Genomic DNA, 16,588 nt, shown 5'->3' with positions numbered 1-16,588 from the left:
GAGAATTACCTCCTTTTTTCTCTCTTTCTCAAATATTAATGCTAATTTATTTTATTGGCACGGGACCCAGACTGATAAAGCTCATCAGTTAAAGGGTGGCCCATTAACAGGACAATAGGAGTCACATAAATCGCATGTAGGGAACATACCGTGTTTTCAGTGAGAGCACAATGAAACAATTGTGGGTAGTAACACTGTCCCACAATGCATTGTTTTCCCTGCAATGAAACCTGCTGTTTCCCTCGACCTGTCCTGCTATGTCTCATAGAGCTAAGGTGACCACCTAATCCATGTCAGGGAGGACACTTTGAGTTAGGACAGTGTTTGTTGACTATCAGTTCAATTAAAAAGACCTGGATTTCACTTAAGCACTGAATTCTTGCTGTGTGCTGATTGGTCAGTCTGCTATAATCATGCGTCACTAATGTATATGTGAAACAGCTGGATGAGTCTTTCATTCAAGGAAACAAACCAGGAAAAGTACAAGATGAACCAAACAATTTAGCCAAGCATGGGGGCCTTCGAGTTTTTAAGTAGTTTGTAAAACCTGAAGAAGTTCATAGTGTCCTGACATGGATTTGGTGGTCACCCCTCATAGAGCACAGGACTAACTGGCATTTTTTTCCATATCACATGAAGGTTATTTTAATTACCTTGTTGTACCTGTAGAAGGATCATCAGAAAGCAAGGCCAAAAATATCAGGTGGTGGTGTGGTTAATCTGCGATGAGTTGACACCCCATCCTGGGTTATTTCTTGCCTTGTGCCCATAGCCTTTGGGATAAGTTCCAGACCCCCAGACCGTGTACAAGACAAGTGGGTATGGAAGATGGATGGATGGATGGATGGATGGTTGGAGTTCTGGTTTCTACTGTTCTCTGATTCTTTCACAGATGCTGCTGACAGGCTGAGATAAGGGGTGATGTTGGAATGAGTGCATCCTAGGTTCAGTGTGCCACTGTTGCCCTGCTGAAGAGATGTGATGATTTATGTTTGCCTGCCAGACCCGGGGGGGGGGGGGTATTATTACCAGGGCCACTGCTCTGTATGCCTGTCAGCAGGTCCCTGTCACGAGTCCCTGTGTTCGTGGCAATACGACCGCAGCTCATTATAAGCTATCACATTGCATCCCCCGCTGGATGTGTTTGGCACAAATCGAAGCAGTTTGAGTTAATATCAGCTGTGCCGTTTTCCTTTGCCTCCATGCGATATTTATGAGCACGTATTCAGAAGCATTGATAGATCCGTTTGATGCCCATCTCTGAGTAAGAGACAGGAAGAGATTGATTTCCCCGCTTTGATTACGAATCGCGTACGTTCCGGTAGCGACACGCTGCTCTTGCATCACCGTCCACTGGTCCGTTCATGTTCCCGCTGCTGTTTTCGCAGACGAACATCCCGTTCCTGCAGAACGTGCTGAGCAATGACCAGTTTCTCCATGGGACGGTGGACACCCAGTTCATCGACGAGAACCAGGAGCTCTTCAACCTGAAACCCGTGCAGAACCGGGCCCAGAAGCTGCTGCACTACCTGGGTCAGTGCGACGGCTCGCTCACTCCAGACAGCCCGCTAAGGCCGCTAATGCACCCGGCTGACTGCCTGTTTCCTTCTCAGGTCACGTGATGGTGAACGGCCCCACCACCCCCATCCCGGTGAAGGCCAAGCCGTCCTCCGTCGATCCTGTCGTGCCTCCTGTTCCTCTGGGTAATCAGGAAGAGCTGGACCCGGCCGCTACCTTAAACAGCTCATAATATAAGCAACAGCCCCAATTCAACAAAACCAATACAAGAAATAGGTTTTTTTTTTTTGCATCTTTTTGAAATTGATGAGGTTGTTAAAATGCCTTTTTGCAGATGTACCCACAAATTCTTTTTAAGTTTGATATTTTGTTTGGCACATTTTCTCACAAATTATCTTCACAAACGGCAAATATAAATGCATGCACATTCTCACTGGGGTACCCTGATCCTACAGTCTGCATTAGCACCAGCATCACACACACACATTTGTATTGTATTTTTAAATTATATTTACACATTTTTATAAAATTGAGGCTATCCTTGTGGGGACCAGAAAAATGGCCATACAAGATAAATAGTAACAGGTTTTTATTACATTGTGGGGACATTGGGTCCCCACAATATAATAATTACAAAAACACACACACCATCAGGTACATATATACAAAATAACAACAATACTACTTTGAACAGCACAAGCTAAAACCACTAAATTCAAAATCACAATGACAGGAAGATGCATAGAGTACAACCTGCTTTAAAAACTACTGAGGTTGTAAATGAGTTTTTTTTTTAAAGGGAGAAAGGGAGACAACACATTAACTTCTTTATTAACTAAAATTCATACACAGTGTATATTTAATATTCTGTATATATGTATACACAGTATGCATTGAGATTATGTTCCTATTAATAAAAGAATTCATTGAAATGAAGATGTGACACACACACACACACACATTGAAACACAACCCGAAATAGAATGATGAGATCTATGCATGAGCTTAACACACACCTGAATCCCTGTAATGAGATTTGGTGGGGGGTGCCTATATCCCTTTCTCATATGATAGAGGGATTCGGAGGAGGTGCAGATGTGCCCTGCCTTATCACTCTGTTGTAGGCCAGGCTGTTGGATGGGGGTGCTGGCAGAAAGAGCTGTGCTGTGCTCACTCTTATCCAGCTGTTACAGCTGTTTATATACCCTGTAAGCAATTTGATAACGCTGGTTGCTAAGTAGCTAATTTAGTGGTATATAAGAAATTTAGCAGTTGCGTCATCAGCATTGAGGCTGCAAGACGCTAGGCTTTGATAGCAGTGAGATGTGTAGCAGTGATGGTGGAAGCCAGATAGCACTAACTAATGTGCTTCATCACGGTCCATGTGTGTGTTTGCGTTACCTGTCTGGGGGCAGCTTCTGAGGAAATGTGGCCATCAACATAATACAAAATTGCACACAGTTTCTGATCAATATTCCTGTATTTCTGAGTTTGGTTATTTTGTAAATTTGGGCTGTTAATTGTATTAAAAGAGCCAAGGGGAAAAGTATATGTGTGTGCGTGCGTGTGTGTTTGCGTGTGTGTGTCCCGATGTTGTGAAGGGTGTTGATCGAAAACACTGTACCTTGGGAAAACAGAACTTCTTTAAAATCAATTCTCAGTCTTTCAATTGAAGAAACATTTCGAACATGTGTTTTTGCTGATGCTGGTGTTTATTCTTTTTTGTACTGGTTTATTTTGTGCCTTTTTATACTGTATTTTTACAATTTAGTCTCCATAGACAAAAACTTGGTGACAGTCTTTCCTTTGTTTTCCCTTTACCCTTTTTAATGTAAGTTTTTGTTTTGTGCATCTTGTCGTCTCCTTGTACTGCTGTGTGTGTGTCTGTGTGTGTGGCTGTGTGTGCACACGCGCACGTTGTAGGCTGTATATACTCAATTCCCAACTTTATAAATTGTCCTTGGAGTACAGTTTAATGTGTTTGCCAGTAAACAGTATTTATGACCACTGAAGTATGAGAGAAGTTTGGTTTTCTTAAATTATTTTGGGACATTAAACCCCTTTTTAGAATGTCCTTGTAAATGTAGGGTATCTGTGTGTGTGTGTGTGTGTGTACTGTGAAGTAACTTCGCATTCTGGTCCGCAGGCGAGCCACCTCTCGGCTTCCGGGATGTTCTCCTGCGGGAGGGTCCCGAGGGCTTTGCACGGGCAGTGCGGGCCCACCAGGGTCTGCTCCTCATGGACACCACCTTCCGCGATGCCCACCAGTCGCTGCTGGCCACACGCGTGCGTACCCATGACCTCAAGAAGATCGCGCCCTTCGTCGCCCACAACTTCAGCAACCTTTTCAGCGTGGAGAACTGGGGTGGTGAGTATCCCGTGCAGCCCGCTTCCCTCCGGTCCTGCGTTAGAGGGCTCCCTCATCTCTCCCCATGTTTCTGCACGCGCACCTACAGATTGGCCCGCGGGCACCACTGAGGTCGAGTGCTGTTGCAGTTACGTTGCCGTTAGCCAGCCCTCGTCGGGCTCTCTGACAGGGCCCCGCTGTGCCTCTCCATTAAAGGGCACCACTGAAAAAAATGTTCCTCAGTCCTGTAGCCATCTGGAAGCAACAGGGAGGCCAAAGTGTGTTCTGGTTCAGGGGTGCCATGTGAGGTCTCACAAGCAAGGTGCATATTCTCTTTCCTGTGAAGATGGGTGTTTCTCAGTATCAAGAATGCAAAGACCATACTTGTGCTCTTGGCAAGACCGGCTTTGCTAACTTGCTTCCCAAGAACGAACTTGGGCTGCAATGAATCATGGGATTGGTCTCATTCGGAGAGGATGCAACCAATGTATTTTTCATATTTGGGGCAGGGCAGGAATGACATCCTGGGATTTTTACCATCCTCTGTACTTCTGTTCTTGAGTGTTAGACCTGGTCTTCGGCAGTGGAAGATGACGTAAAACGGGTACATGAGAATACAAGTATGGTCAAGTACGCATATTGAAAAACACCCGATATCTCTGCTTATAGGAAGTCCTTCCATGCCCTCTGCATCCCCAATGCATTTTCTTTGTTTGAGACTCCCTAAAATGAGGGGGGGGGGGGGCAATATGTTTTCCTCCCTGGTGGTCCCACCACCAGGCTGGCCGGCGGGCAGGGTAGGGCGAACAGTAACTCCTCTCCTTTCTGACCCAACTTCCTGTTGCGCTTGCAGGTGCCACCTTTGATGTGGCCATGCGCTTCCTGTCTGAGTGCCCATGGCGTCGGCTGCAGGAATTGCGGGCGCTGATGCCCAACGTGCCTTTCCAGATGCTGCTGCGGGGCGCCAACGCCGTGGGCTACACCAACTATCCCGACAACGCCGTCTACAAGTCAGTGGCATGCCGGGCTGGGACACCGCTACAGCTTTTGGGCCCCATGAAATCATATCATATTGGGCCCCCAATCCAGACCAATTATGTTCCAGATTTTTAAGACCCCTTGTCACTCGGGGGCCCTTGGAATCATCCTAACTCCCCCTTTATGGCATCCCTGGGTACAACAGCTCATAAAACAATTGCTTCTCCTTAGTGCATAAACACCCTACAGTCAACCTGTAATTTGTGCACCATTTTGAACATTGATAGTAATATAAATGTGGCCTGCCTTATCTCCTTGCACTTATCTTTTCTTCTTTTCTCTTCCTACATTCACTCTCTCTTCTCTCTCTTCCCTCTCTTCCTTCATCCCCATCAATGGCCTCCCCACCCGTTGACCACCTGTCCGCGTTCCTCCGTCTCTCCAGGTTTTGCGAGGTGGCCAAGGAGAACGGCATGGACATCTTCAGGGTTTTCGACTCCCTCAACTACCTGCCCAACATGATCCTGGGCATGGAGGCTGCCGGGGCGGCGGGTGGCGTGGTGGAGGCTGCCATCTCCTACACGGGCGACGTGTCAGATCCCACGCGGCAGAAGTACTCGCTAGAGTACTACCTGAAGCTGGCGGACGAGCTGGTCAAGGCTGGGACACACATCCTGGCCATTAAGGTTCGAGAGGGAGGTCGGGATTGAGGATGGATGGATGGATGGATGGGAGGGTGGGTGGATGGATGGGAGGGTGAGTGGCTGGATGGGAGGGTGGGTGACTGGATGGATGGATGGATGGATGGGGAGTTTGCAGAGTCAGTGATGGAGAGGCAAGAGCAGCAAATGGGTTTAGTGATGAGGATGCAGGATGGAGCCGGATTTATGGGTTGGAGATAAATAACAGGCCAGCAGCTCCCAGGTACAGTTTCTCTATAAATTCCCTCTCGTTTTATCCTCCGTCCTCCTCCCCTGCCCTCCCCCCATCCTCTCGGCAGGACATGGCCGGGCTCCTGAAACCCGAGGCCAGCCGCCTGCTAATCGGCGCCCTGCGTGATCGCTTCCCCGAGGTGCCCATCCATGTGCACACGCACGACACGGCGGGGGCCGGTGTAGCGGCCATGCTGGCGTGCGCCGAGTCCGGGGCGGACGTTGTGGACGTGGCCGTGGACTCCATGGCAGGGATGACGTCGCAGCCCAGCATGGGGGCCCTCGTGGCCTGCACCAAGGGCACCGATCTCCACACAGGTGACCACCCCCCCCCCCTCTCACCCCCATCCGTTATCAAGGCATCAGGACGGCTCAGATAAAATAAAAACACCTGCAGCGAGTTCAGCAGTGTCTGTGAAAATAATATTTGGAAATGTAATATTTGTTTGCCCCTGACTGCAGAATTGGGTAATGACAATTGATTTGGGGAATGGGATGAAGTACAATGTATAATCATGTGGTTTAAAAAAATAAAAATAACTTTTTGATTTTCCACACAAGAAACACGTGTTAAAAAATGTGCTCAGTATCGAAGCTCACTCACGCACCCAAATCACTGTAATATTTCCGATTCGTCCTGAAGCACACGGTTAATATATATTACAGGTTTGCTTTGTGGTTCATCCCTGAAAGGCTCTCGCGGTGATCGCCGTCTGCGCGTGAAACACCATTCCGGCATTTCCGCGGCCCTCACTGCACAGATTGCAGCACACCTCCGAACCACTTCAGCGCAAATTTGATTCCAAAGCAGTCATTAGCATCATTTCCCATAGCCCTGATTGGAAGCGGCTTCGGTTTGACACGGATTCCCTGGGAGAGCTGTGCTTGGAGGAAATTACTGGTTTAAAGCTTTAAAATGCATCTTGTGACAGGACCTGTTGAATCGCGTGGGTTTGGACCGGCTCCGGGCATGTGGAATGCGGCTCCCTCTGACCGGCTAACGGTAGCGTTAGCCACTGCTGGAGCCTTCCGTCTCTGTGTGGTGCTAAAACTTATTGGATTTCATGATGGAGGTTGTCACATTGCATCATTGGCCTCCAATTCATGCCTTTAAATATAAACACTGGCTCCACAGTCCTGCCTTCTGATTTGCTGAGAATTGTTCAAATACCCCAACGGTGCTTGGTAATGATGGTGCTTCCAGATTCTGGTGTGAAGTAACAGGGGCTCACAGGATACGCTGAAATTCAGCCACTCTGTTCCGTAATCTTTCCCCGTGGGCTTGCTTGTCTCTGATTCCTTCTTTCTTTGAGGTTTTCTTTGTGGTGCTTTCCCATGGCCAGGTCAGTGCTAGTCCGGATAGCTGTGTATCTAAGGAGAGCCAGGTCCTTAATGGGCAGCAGTGCATGATGGGTATCCGTATAGGAACCAGCCTAACTGCACTAAGAGTTCATAAAAGTGTTAATTTCTGCTATTACTCATAATATAAAGCAATTCTCACTAGTTGCTGTATATCCAATAGAACACATCCTAGTGGACTTGAGATATGCTGTTTATTATACAACTTATTACAAAATATTATACACTCATGATGAACTCCTACGCAGTGACCCAGTGGCCGTGTAAAGCATAAATAACTAGGCAGTACCTTGATTTGTCGCTTGTCAGTCTCCTCCAGCACACACACATACACCCACTCCTCCACCCAGCCAGTGTCTCTCAGCATGCTGTGCGTGCAGAGCCCAGATTGAAGTAACATCAGTTTCTCTGTTTTGCTTTCCCCCGCCGTTGTCACGGTGGGTGTGGGGGGTGCACATTCGCGGCACAACACAGGTATCGATTCGAATTGACCAGTTTTTGATCACTCCGTTATAGATGCTTGTGCTTGTATGCAAGTCCTGTGGACTGGCATCCATGTCACGTTCTCCTCTGCATACGCCTGCGTTCACGCGGGCACCTGCCGAAACACGGCATGCCGAGACCGACAACGGCAGCGTATCATGTGCAGAGACACCGCGATTACCCACAATGCACTGCGCCGGAATGGCTCCATGCTAATAGTTTGCCAGTGTGTAAGTGTTCGGCTTTGTTTTTGGTCTCCCTCTCTTTATGGTGATGTTGGAGCGCCGCTTGTCAGGTAAATTGAATTGTCGGGGAGCTGTCAGTTTATCCAGCTGAACAGCTGTAGCTGACCGCGGCTGCCTCCCGTCTGATGCCACCGGCTCTCATTAAGCCTGTCTGTATTGTATTCATTATCTGTTTATTGTGTGCTACTCCCCCCCCCACACCTCATCATTGCCCATTCAGCCGGCAGACAGGTCTCCCTTTATTCATTTCCCGTCTCTTTCTCTGCTCCTTCTTTTCACATCTCCGGCTTCCCCACCCCTTCTTCAGTCCTCCTATCACTCTCTTCCGTCTCTTTGCCGTGCGCCTAGAGTCGCCTTTGCCGCCTGACAGACCAGACCGTGTTCTCCACTTGCGGCTGCTATCAACTCCGTAATTTTATATCTGCCACTTTCTCTGCATTTTCATCCTTTCATGTCTTATTTTAACTTCCTTCTCTGTGCCTTTCTTCACCAGCTCGACGTCCTGGCCATTTTATCTCGCCGTGCCGTTAACGGTTAAAGGCAGCAGGCTCGCTCTGAATTCCAGCTGCCAGCTGTACCCGGTCTGGGTTTATTAAAACGCAGGCAGGTCAGAACGATTCGATCCGGACCACTCTCCCCCGCAGCCGGGCGGGCGATCAGGCTGCCGCTGGCTCTGCGTCCTCTCCGGCTCAGAGCGTGGCATGTGACTGGCTCTGACAGCTCTGTCTGGATGGTTAATCGGTGGCATGACTGAGCGCCAAGGATGCCTTCTTATCGGTTAGCAGGCGGGGGTCAGCCTGGAGCTGCTTGTCTCTGTGTGTCTTTGTGCATGTATATATGTGTGTGTTTCGCTATGTTCATGCAGCGCCTGACAGGGAAAGTGTTAGGGTGACGACAGCTGTAGCATTTAGCTGCTGATAGATTACACTCTGACACGGAGCAGCCCATTGACTGATTGAGTGACGCGTCGCTGGTAGGGATCCAGCGCCGTATTTCGTTGGACCGGCCACGCGATCCTCTAATTACGCTCCTTGTAGCAGCGGCTCTGTTAAACCGTCCCGCTCGTCCTCACACCGGACTCCTTATACGTGCTAGGTCTACCTTGACTTCCTGTTGGTCCCTCATTAGTGGTTCTGCCTCTATGCCAGGTTCCCAGTAGGACCAGAGATGTTTGAGACTGGGGCACCGCCCCGGGTTCAGCTGGCTTAAAAATGAAACTCAGCTGGTTGATTTTGTGAGCAAATGGGCTTTTGCTATGTGCCTGCTTAGTTTGAATCTCACAAAATTATATTTTAGCAAAATAACCACTCTTTTATAAACTGGCCAATACTTAATATAGTATTATTACTTAATAGTAACAATACTTTGTACTTAAAAGTATAATGCTTAAAAGTTCAAATATTCAATAGTGTATTATTACATAAGTAGCAGTTACTTAGAGCTTTTCACCCATGAAGTTTCTTTTACACTTTTGAAGCACCGTTAAGCATTGGGAATAAAAATAAGGGGGAGAGAGCAGTGTGTGGCTGAGTGGGCTTGGACACTATGCCTCTAATCAGAAGGTCGTCAGTTCAAATCTTAGTGTTGGCAGCTTGATTTCACCACTGGGCCTTTGAGCAAGACCCTTAACTTTTAATTGCTGTATGGACTGTCTGAAGTCACTTTTCATTTTGTGTCACTTTGAATATAGGCATATAAATTGTAATTGCACAAAATATGACCGTATTTCTCAGCCGAGTTCTCTGGGACCTCCAGACAATCTACATTTTTGCGGACTGTCTGGGGGAATCCCCAAGGACTGGGTTGAAAAACACTAACAAAAGAGACTCACCCCCGAATCTTCCCAAATGGCAGGCATTTCCCTGGAGAAGGTCTTTGACTACAGCGAGTACTGGGAGGTGGCCCGCGGCCTCTACGCCCCCTTCGACTGCACGGCCACCATGAAGTCGGGCAACGCCGACGTCTACGAGAACGAGATTCCCGGCGGCCAGTACACCAACCTGCATTTCCAGGCCCACAGCATGGGGCTGGGCCACAAGTTCAAGGAGGTGAAGAAGGCCTACGTGGAGGCCAACAAGCTGCTGGGCGACCTCATCAAGGTGGGAGGCTCCCTGCCCGTGCCAGACGCGGCACGCTGCAGATGTAGGTCTGTCGGTCGCCAAGCCAGAGGCTCCTCAAACGCTCCATTTAATGGACAGGGCCAAAGGCGGCGCTGAGCCCCCGATGCAGGTCATGGCTTTGAATCTGGCTGAATTCCTACCTGTGTGGCGCTTTCACCTCCATTTGTACCCACTGTGTGTGGTGACCCTTCTGGAATGTTCCCTACCCTGCGCCCCATGCCTTCTCACTGGATGAGCAGCTTTTAGAGACAGGGAGGTTGGTTGACAGACTGCTAGACAATAATGACCGCTGGTCGAACTTGCTAGGGATCGCCCAGATGTCCTGCACTGCTTATATCTGACATCGTTTCTTTTTCAGCTTTTTCCCGAAGTCTAGAAATGATTCCATCACACCCTCGAATAGGCCTGTGAAGCCTTGACATGCGCAGCACTTATCACACACATGCCGCTGTGTCTCTCTGCGCCCTGCTCTCTTCCCCCGTCCTCCCCATCTCTCACTCCATCTCTCTTTAATCTCTCTCTCTCTTCTAATCTCTCTCAGTCACTCTGCCTTCAACTCATCATGTCTCACAATGTGCTAAAATGTTTTAAACCCTGTTTCCCAATCCGGCCCTCGGAGAGCCACAGAGGGTCCGCGTTTTTTCTCCCTCCCTGCTCCCTGCCAGACAGTCCTCGTTGTTGTTTGTGAGCTGGGAGGTAGCAAAAATGTGGACCATCTGTGGCTCCCCGAGGACCGGATTGGGAAACCGTTTTAAAGGTGCATCAGAATAACTTCTCTGGCTGATCCTCTCCTAGCCTTTTGGCCCAGAGACAGGTCAGCAGTGTTCTGTAAGGCAGACACATCAGCTCCCTCTGCGGCCGTGGGCATTGCCTCAACACATAAGTGGCACCTGCCTGCGTGGTTCCGCTTTTACTTCGTTTCGCTTGGAAGAATTAACCTACACCCCCCCCCCCCCCCATTCTGATTCCTACATACAGTAGTTAAAATTGTTAATAACAGGTGGACAATGTGCCAATGGAGTCAATGAGGCTGATCCATGTTACAGACAGATGTTCTGTCCCTCGGGTCTGTTGCCGGTGAGTCCGGTGCTGGTGCCAGGAAAATTGTGATGGACGGGCCCGAGATTTTCATAGAGGGGCAGGTGGGATGGTAACATATGTAGGGCTGGGGAATATGGACCAAAAAGCATATATCCATGGGTGATGCGTTCCAAGATCTACCTCAGATAACTGTGTGTGTGTGTGTGTGTGTGTGTGTGTGTGTGTGTGTGTGTGTGTGTGTGTGTGTGTGTGTGTGTGTGTGTGTGAGAGAAAGGCACCATGATGCCTACCCTGTTTTGCCCACTACATTTTGGCTCTACGCGAACTTGTTTTCAGCTATGTTTTGTTTTCCACTGGATGCCTCCCTCCTCTCTCTCTCCCTCCGTGTATCTGTTCCTTCCTCAGTGTGCTATTGCACAGTGCCTTCAGTAATGTCCCTTAGATTCCTTTGTGCTTTAATGACATCATGGCCAAATGCAATTATTGCCACAGCATTTACAAAATGCACCCTATGTAAAGCAACATTGTGTGAACAGATAATGGTGATTTCATTACCTCACCTCTCAATTCATGCTGCTTTATACACATAAATGTCGTATCATGATTTGCCTAATAATGGAAAGTCTTTTAATATTTTTTTTCTGTTTCCCAATGTGCTTCATCCCTTATCTCAACCTTTTATCTCCCTAATTGTGCTTTTACTATGTGATTACCCACAATCCCTTAGGCTGTTGAGCACTATACATAATCTGTTGTTTGTTTGCCCCCCCTCCAAAAGGATGACAATTTTTCATCTGCATAGCTTTTAAAATTAGTGGCCCATAAAAAATTTAGCTAAATGCTTTCTCTATTTTGGTTTAACGGGAATGCTTGCTTGTTTTCATTTCTTAGATAATGGTTACCCAGTCCTGGTCCAAGTGGGGCTTCTGTGTATAGCCCCTGAATTCTTAATTATTGAGGCTTGATCGAGCACATAATTAAATTCCGCCCATAGTTTTATGTGTGTGTCCTCCCAGAGGTGCTTCAATTGGTGATGTTGTCTCTCCCTCCATTTATTATTATTTTTTGTTCCATTTAAGCGGAGCCATTAATCTGTTAGTCAGTTAGTTAATCTATCGATTCCTTAAATATTATTACCCTTTGCTAATTTGCACACCTGTATTCTCATTGAATGGCACAGGTTAACTAAATAGCTTTTACGCTTCACAAACAGACAGTCCCTAGGTTGCAAACGAGAAGTCGGAAATATAATAACACGGTAAATAATAATAATAATAATAATAAAAGTAACTCCATACGATACTGTACTGTACCTCGAGCTGACAAACTGCTGAAGCTGTGCAATGTTTTCACGTCACAAGGTAGTGTGTGCATTCGTTATTACAGACCATAGTATTTAAGCTGAATTTTTAATATAATAGGCTTTATGGCAGTCCATTTGTAAGTAGTCTGTAAGTTGGGGTGTTCTTAACTGGGAGATGCCTGTTTGTTGTAACTATCAGATGATGTGACTGATGGACTCTGCTGCATTGCCTAGAGGCCTAACAAATTTCGAGGTTGGAAAGCAGAGCTGACATGCATGAGCCCAGACCAGGATGGTAGCTTTATGGTTACCTCCCAGATTCAGCTTTGTATTCTTCTTCTCTAGGGGGTCGTAGCTCTGAGTCGTTGGCTGCAGAATGTCCTGGTGCCCCCCCCCAGTGTCTGCTACCAATTGCTTTATTGATGTAATTAATTGGGTAGTAAGTCACATTAGAAGTGGAGCACTTGCTAATTAAAATGTATTCTGTAAGACCTGCAGGTTACAGATGATCGACTTGGCCTTTCATCCACTGCCACGTCGCCCTGCTCTCTCGCTCCGTTCCCTGCTTACGGGCATTTTGGACGTAGCTGTCATGGTTCTGAGACACACACCCATGTAAACATCTGCATTTGGGAGAAGGTTTTAAGAGCTTCAATATCCACCCCACCCCCCCCCCATCCTGTGTGCCTTACAGGTGACACCATCCTCCAAGATCGTGGGAGACCTGGCCCAGTTCATGGTGCAAAACTCCCTCACGCGAGAGGAGGTGGAGAAGCAGGCGGATGAGCTGTCCTTCCCACTGTCGGTGGTGGAGTTTCTGCAGGGCTACGTCGGCACCCCCTATGGTGGCTTCCCCGAGCCCTTCAGGTCCAAGGTAATCCATCTCACCCCCTTCACCATGTCAGGCACACTCAGCTAAACCTAATCATTCAGAAAAATGTATCCTGTGTGTCCACGCGCTGAATTTCCCCGTATGTCATGTGCTCGGTCAGGCATACGTCACACAGAGCTTCCGTTATGGTTGTGAGCACTTCTGCTGTCCTTCTCTTCGTTACTGGGCATGACCGAAGGGTTTGTCCCTCACCTGGTAGGTAGTTGGTGAATTCAGTCTCCAGTTGCTGGTGGCCCTAGGATTGTTATGGATAATGCACATAGCCAATTATACATGACATGTCGATATAGGCTATTAGGTTAGGAAACGTATTTCCGTCATATATTGACTGAATTCCGTTCTAACAGAAGCAGCTTGACATCGGATGTAAATATCAGTTACATGTGTAATTGTAAAACGGTAATGCACGCCCACAGGTCTTACATCGGCATATCTTAATCGCTACACCAAGCTTCCGTAATTGTTTATGCATAATTCATAATGTTATAAAATGTTAATTCAAGTATTGCACTTAATGCAAGTATAATATCTTTTCCATATGCATATAGTTTATCTTTTATGCATCCTGTATGTATAGTGGTTATCATTAATATACAAGGATGAAGTTAATTTTGTTGTTGTGAGCCCAACACGCCTAACCAGCTCTGTATATTGAATGATGGACAAAAATGTTTCCTAACTTGAATTTCACCTGTTGATATTCATTGGCGCAACTGTTTTTGATCCCGCACTTGCCACAAGGAATTGTCAAGGCTGTCAGAAACTTAGAATCGGCTTGATGTTTAAGGAATATGCTCTGACTTAAAGAAAAAACTCAAAAGAGGAACTTGACAGTGGATTTAATAATAAAGAGGAATTGTAATCCACTCGGGTGATGTGGAATTGCTGAGGTAGAATAGCAGAGGTGGCTCAGCAGGGGGCGCTATAGAGCAGTGTTTCTTGACCAGGTCCTCGGGTTGGATTTCCAAGGACCGGTTTGAGAAACTCTGCTCCAGAGACTTTTTTTTTTGTTGCCATTTACCGGTGCCATTCCAATGCCCCTTTTCAATTTGTCATTGCACTTTGAAATATGGGCTAAGTGGACCAATGTTAGAATGTCAGGAAGGGTAAATTATTCCATTCCTTCCACGAGTCCACAAGACTGGAGAATTCCGAATTTGTGCCACTGTTAACCTCACATTTTTCAGCCCATTGAAAATCCAAAATTACTTTTAATTGGAACAAATGATTCTTTTAACAGATACAATGCAACAGAACTCCCTCTTAACAAAGTACATTTGCCAGAAAAGTATAGTTGCAAATGGGATTTTCGGACATTAAAGGTTACTCTTTATGTTCCATTCATGAAGATTGTATTGATTCATAATAGACTTCAGCCTTTCTATTTTAGATTAACTTCTATGAAGTGAGTCACAGCGACCATCACCATTAGCTATTGGGTTACTGTTGATCCAGATAGCTTTCCAAACATGCCTTATCTTTACTTTACTACAGCATTTATCTGTGTAATATAATGAGCCCTCAGTCAACAGCAATGACTTTACCTCTAGTAAGGTGAAATGCAAAGTGGAAGTAAGACTTCCTTGTAATTGTCCTGGGAAAAAAAATGCTACATTAGTCCTCCTGTATCGGTAGGTGTTACATTCCAAGACCTACCCCCGGATAGCCGAAACCCCGGATAATAGCGAACCAACTGCGAACTCCATATTTAACATGATTTTTATGTGGGCTACTTACATATGGTAATTGATAAATTACACACAGTAAGACATTACCAACTTTGAATACAGTAATAATAAAGTACATTATACATTATTATATAGTACTGTACAGCTGTACTCTCTCGAATGAAAGGGATTCTGACGTTTTAGCTTAACGACAGAACGATAAAAAAATATGTATCAAGGGGTGACGGAGCAAAGGAAATCATGCTTTTTATACCCCTCAAAGGATGAAGGAACACTGGGAAAAAAACATACTGTTACACTTTAACAGTGTTTTGTTTTTTTTTCCTCAAACAGTAGTAAACTACGGATAACTGAAACTGTGGGTACAAGGGGACTCAGAGCTCCATTTCAGGGAATATGGGTGCGCTAAAGAAAGATCTGTATCCATGAAGAACTGGGTGTTCAGCTGAGTCTTTCAGCTCGGAAATTCTCGATACGGAAGAAAAAACCACATTAAAACTTTATTTAACTGCTCTGGCCTGTAGTATTACTCCTACAGCAGTGATAGATCTTTCCTAGTAAGTGATTTATACACATCTCAAATGTGCATTGGCTGAACTGCAATAAGTAACCCAAGGGGGCTTTTCTGTTGCTAGAGCTAATCATTGAGAGAGATGCAGCCCGTGTTCCTGGTTAAGGGGGTGATGATGGCCCCTTTCGGAAGATATGGGCTTTGGCCGAGCAGCCAAAGAGCTGCACTGGTTTATGGTGCAATGCAACCAAATATCACGTCATAGGATTCTGCTCAGACCTTCAGAATTCCGATTACTTCAAATGATATTAAATCAATAAACAGTGATTTAAAATATGTCTTTGCAAATACTGCAGATTGAATGATTTCCTACCTAATTTTGTATTGCTCTGGCAAAGATAGGGTAACAGCAGCCTTCTTAAGAATGTTGGTGTCAATGGCCTGCTGTGTTTTCACATTTTATACACAATTGCAGACCTAATGGCTATGAGTGTTTCTCTTTAAGCAAATGATGTAAAATATTTTCCTTGAAGGTAGAGAGGTAGCTTGAAGTTCTCCCCCCTCAGGTCAGCCGTGAACAATCCATTACTGCCATTCACACGAAGATCACATCTGTATCACACTTCAGCAATGGCTTGTGTAGACGCTCCAGATGTTGACATGTCTACAATCTGCCCGTTGGCCTGAGAGCGACTCACAAAGCCGCAAGAGTGTAGTCCAGGAAGGTGATTTATTAAAATGCTGTGAAAGTTATATGGCAACCGTTTGTCAGGCTCAATGTCTTATTGATTGGGCTATTTATAAGCCCAGTCCTTGGGCATGCCTCGTGGTTTGTAGACGAAAGCAAGTCCAATTGTAGTGGTTCACTTTGTCAGTCTTATATGGCGACATCAGCCTGAGGGGGACGGCAAGGGTAAGGGCTCTTGTTTTCTGACCTGCCGGATAGGAACAAACAAATGGCTTCCTCCCAATGAAATTAAATTCACTATATATAGATACCTGTGATTCATTCAATGGGGAAACTTCTGTGAAAAATCCATTAAGAGACAAAGACTTCTGAAGAATCGGAGGAGGTGAAGGCCAAGGTTAGACCATGAGAAGTGGTGACTTCTGGAAATCAGACTTTTTTCCAATGTAGTAGTCATCATGTATTTATTTACATAGCACAAAA

General features: G+C 46.3%; 1 protein-coding gene across 6 annotated transcripts in view; it reads left to right on the top strand.

The window, feature by feature from the left end:
* Positions 1-16,588, top strand: part of LOC111835210 (pyruvate carboxylase, mitochondrial) — a 117,277-nt gene that overhangs the window by 93,853 nt on the left and 6,836 nt on the right. For all 6 annotated transcript variants that reach the window (XM_023795296.2, XM_023795270.2, XM_023795288.2 and 3 more), the window contains 8 exons: positions 1,389-1,533; positions 1,614-1,703; positions 3,665-3,886; positions 4,719-4,875; positions 5,289-5,529; positions 5,844-6,093; positions 9,717-9,961; positions 13,021-13,200. In XM_023795296.2, the coding sequence (XP_023651064.2) occupies positions 1,389-1,533; positions 1,614-1,703; positions 3,665-3,886; positions 4,719-4,875; positions 5,289-5,529; positions 5,844-6,093; positions 9,717-9,961; positions 13,021-13,200 (1,530 nt within the window). The remainder of the gene's footprint in view (positions 1-1,388; positions 1,534-1,613; positions 1,704-3,664; positions 3,887-4,718; positions 4,876-5,288; positions 5,530-5,843; positions 6,094-9,716; positions 9,962-13,020; positions 13,201-16,588) is intronic.

The sequence above is a fragment of the Paramormyrops kingsleyae genome, chromosome 10 (genome assembly GCF_048594095.1).
Source record: "Paramormyrops kingsleyae isolate MSU_618 chromosome 10, PKINGS_0.4, whole genome shotgun sequence".
Taxonomy (NCBI): domain Eukaryota; kingdom Metazoa; phylum Chordata; class Actinopteri; order Osteoglossiformes; family Mormyridae; genus Paramormyrops; species Paramormyrops kingsleyae.
Note: the sequence above shows the minus strand (reverse complement) of the source record. Positions and strands in the feature narration are given on the sequence as shown.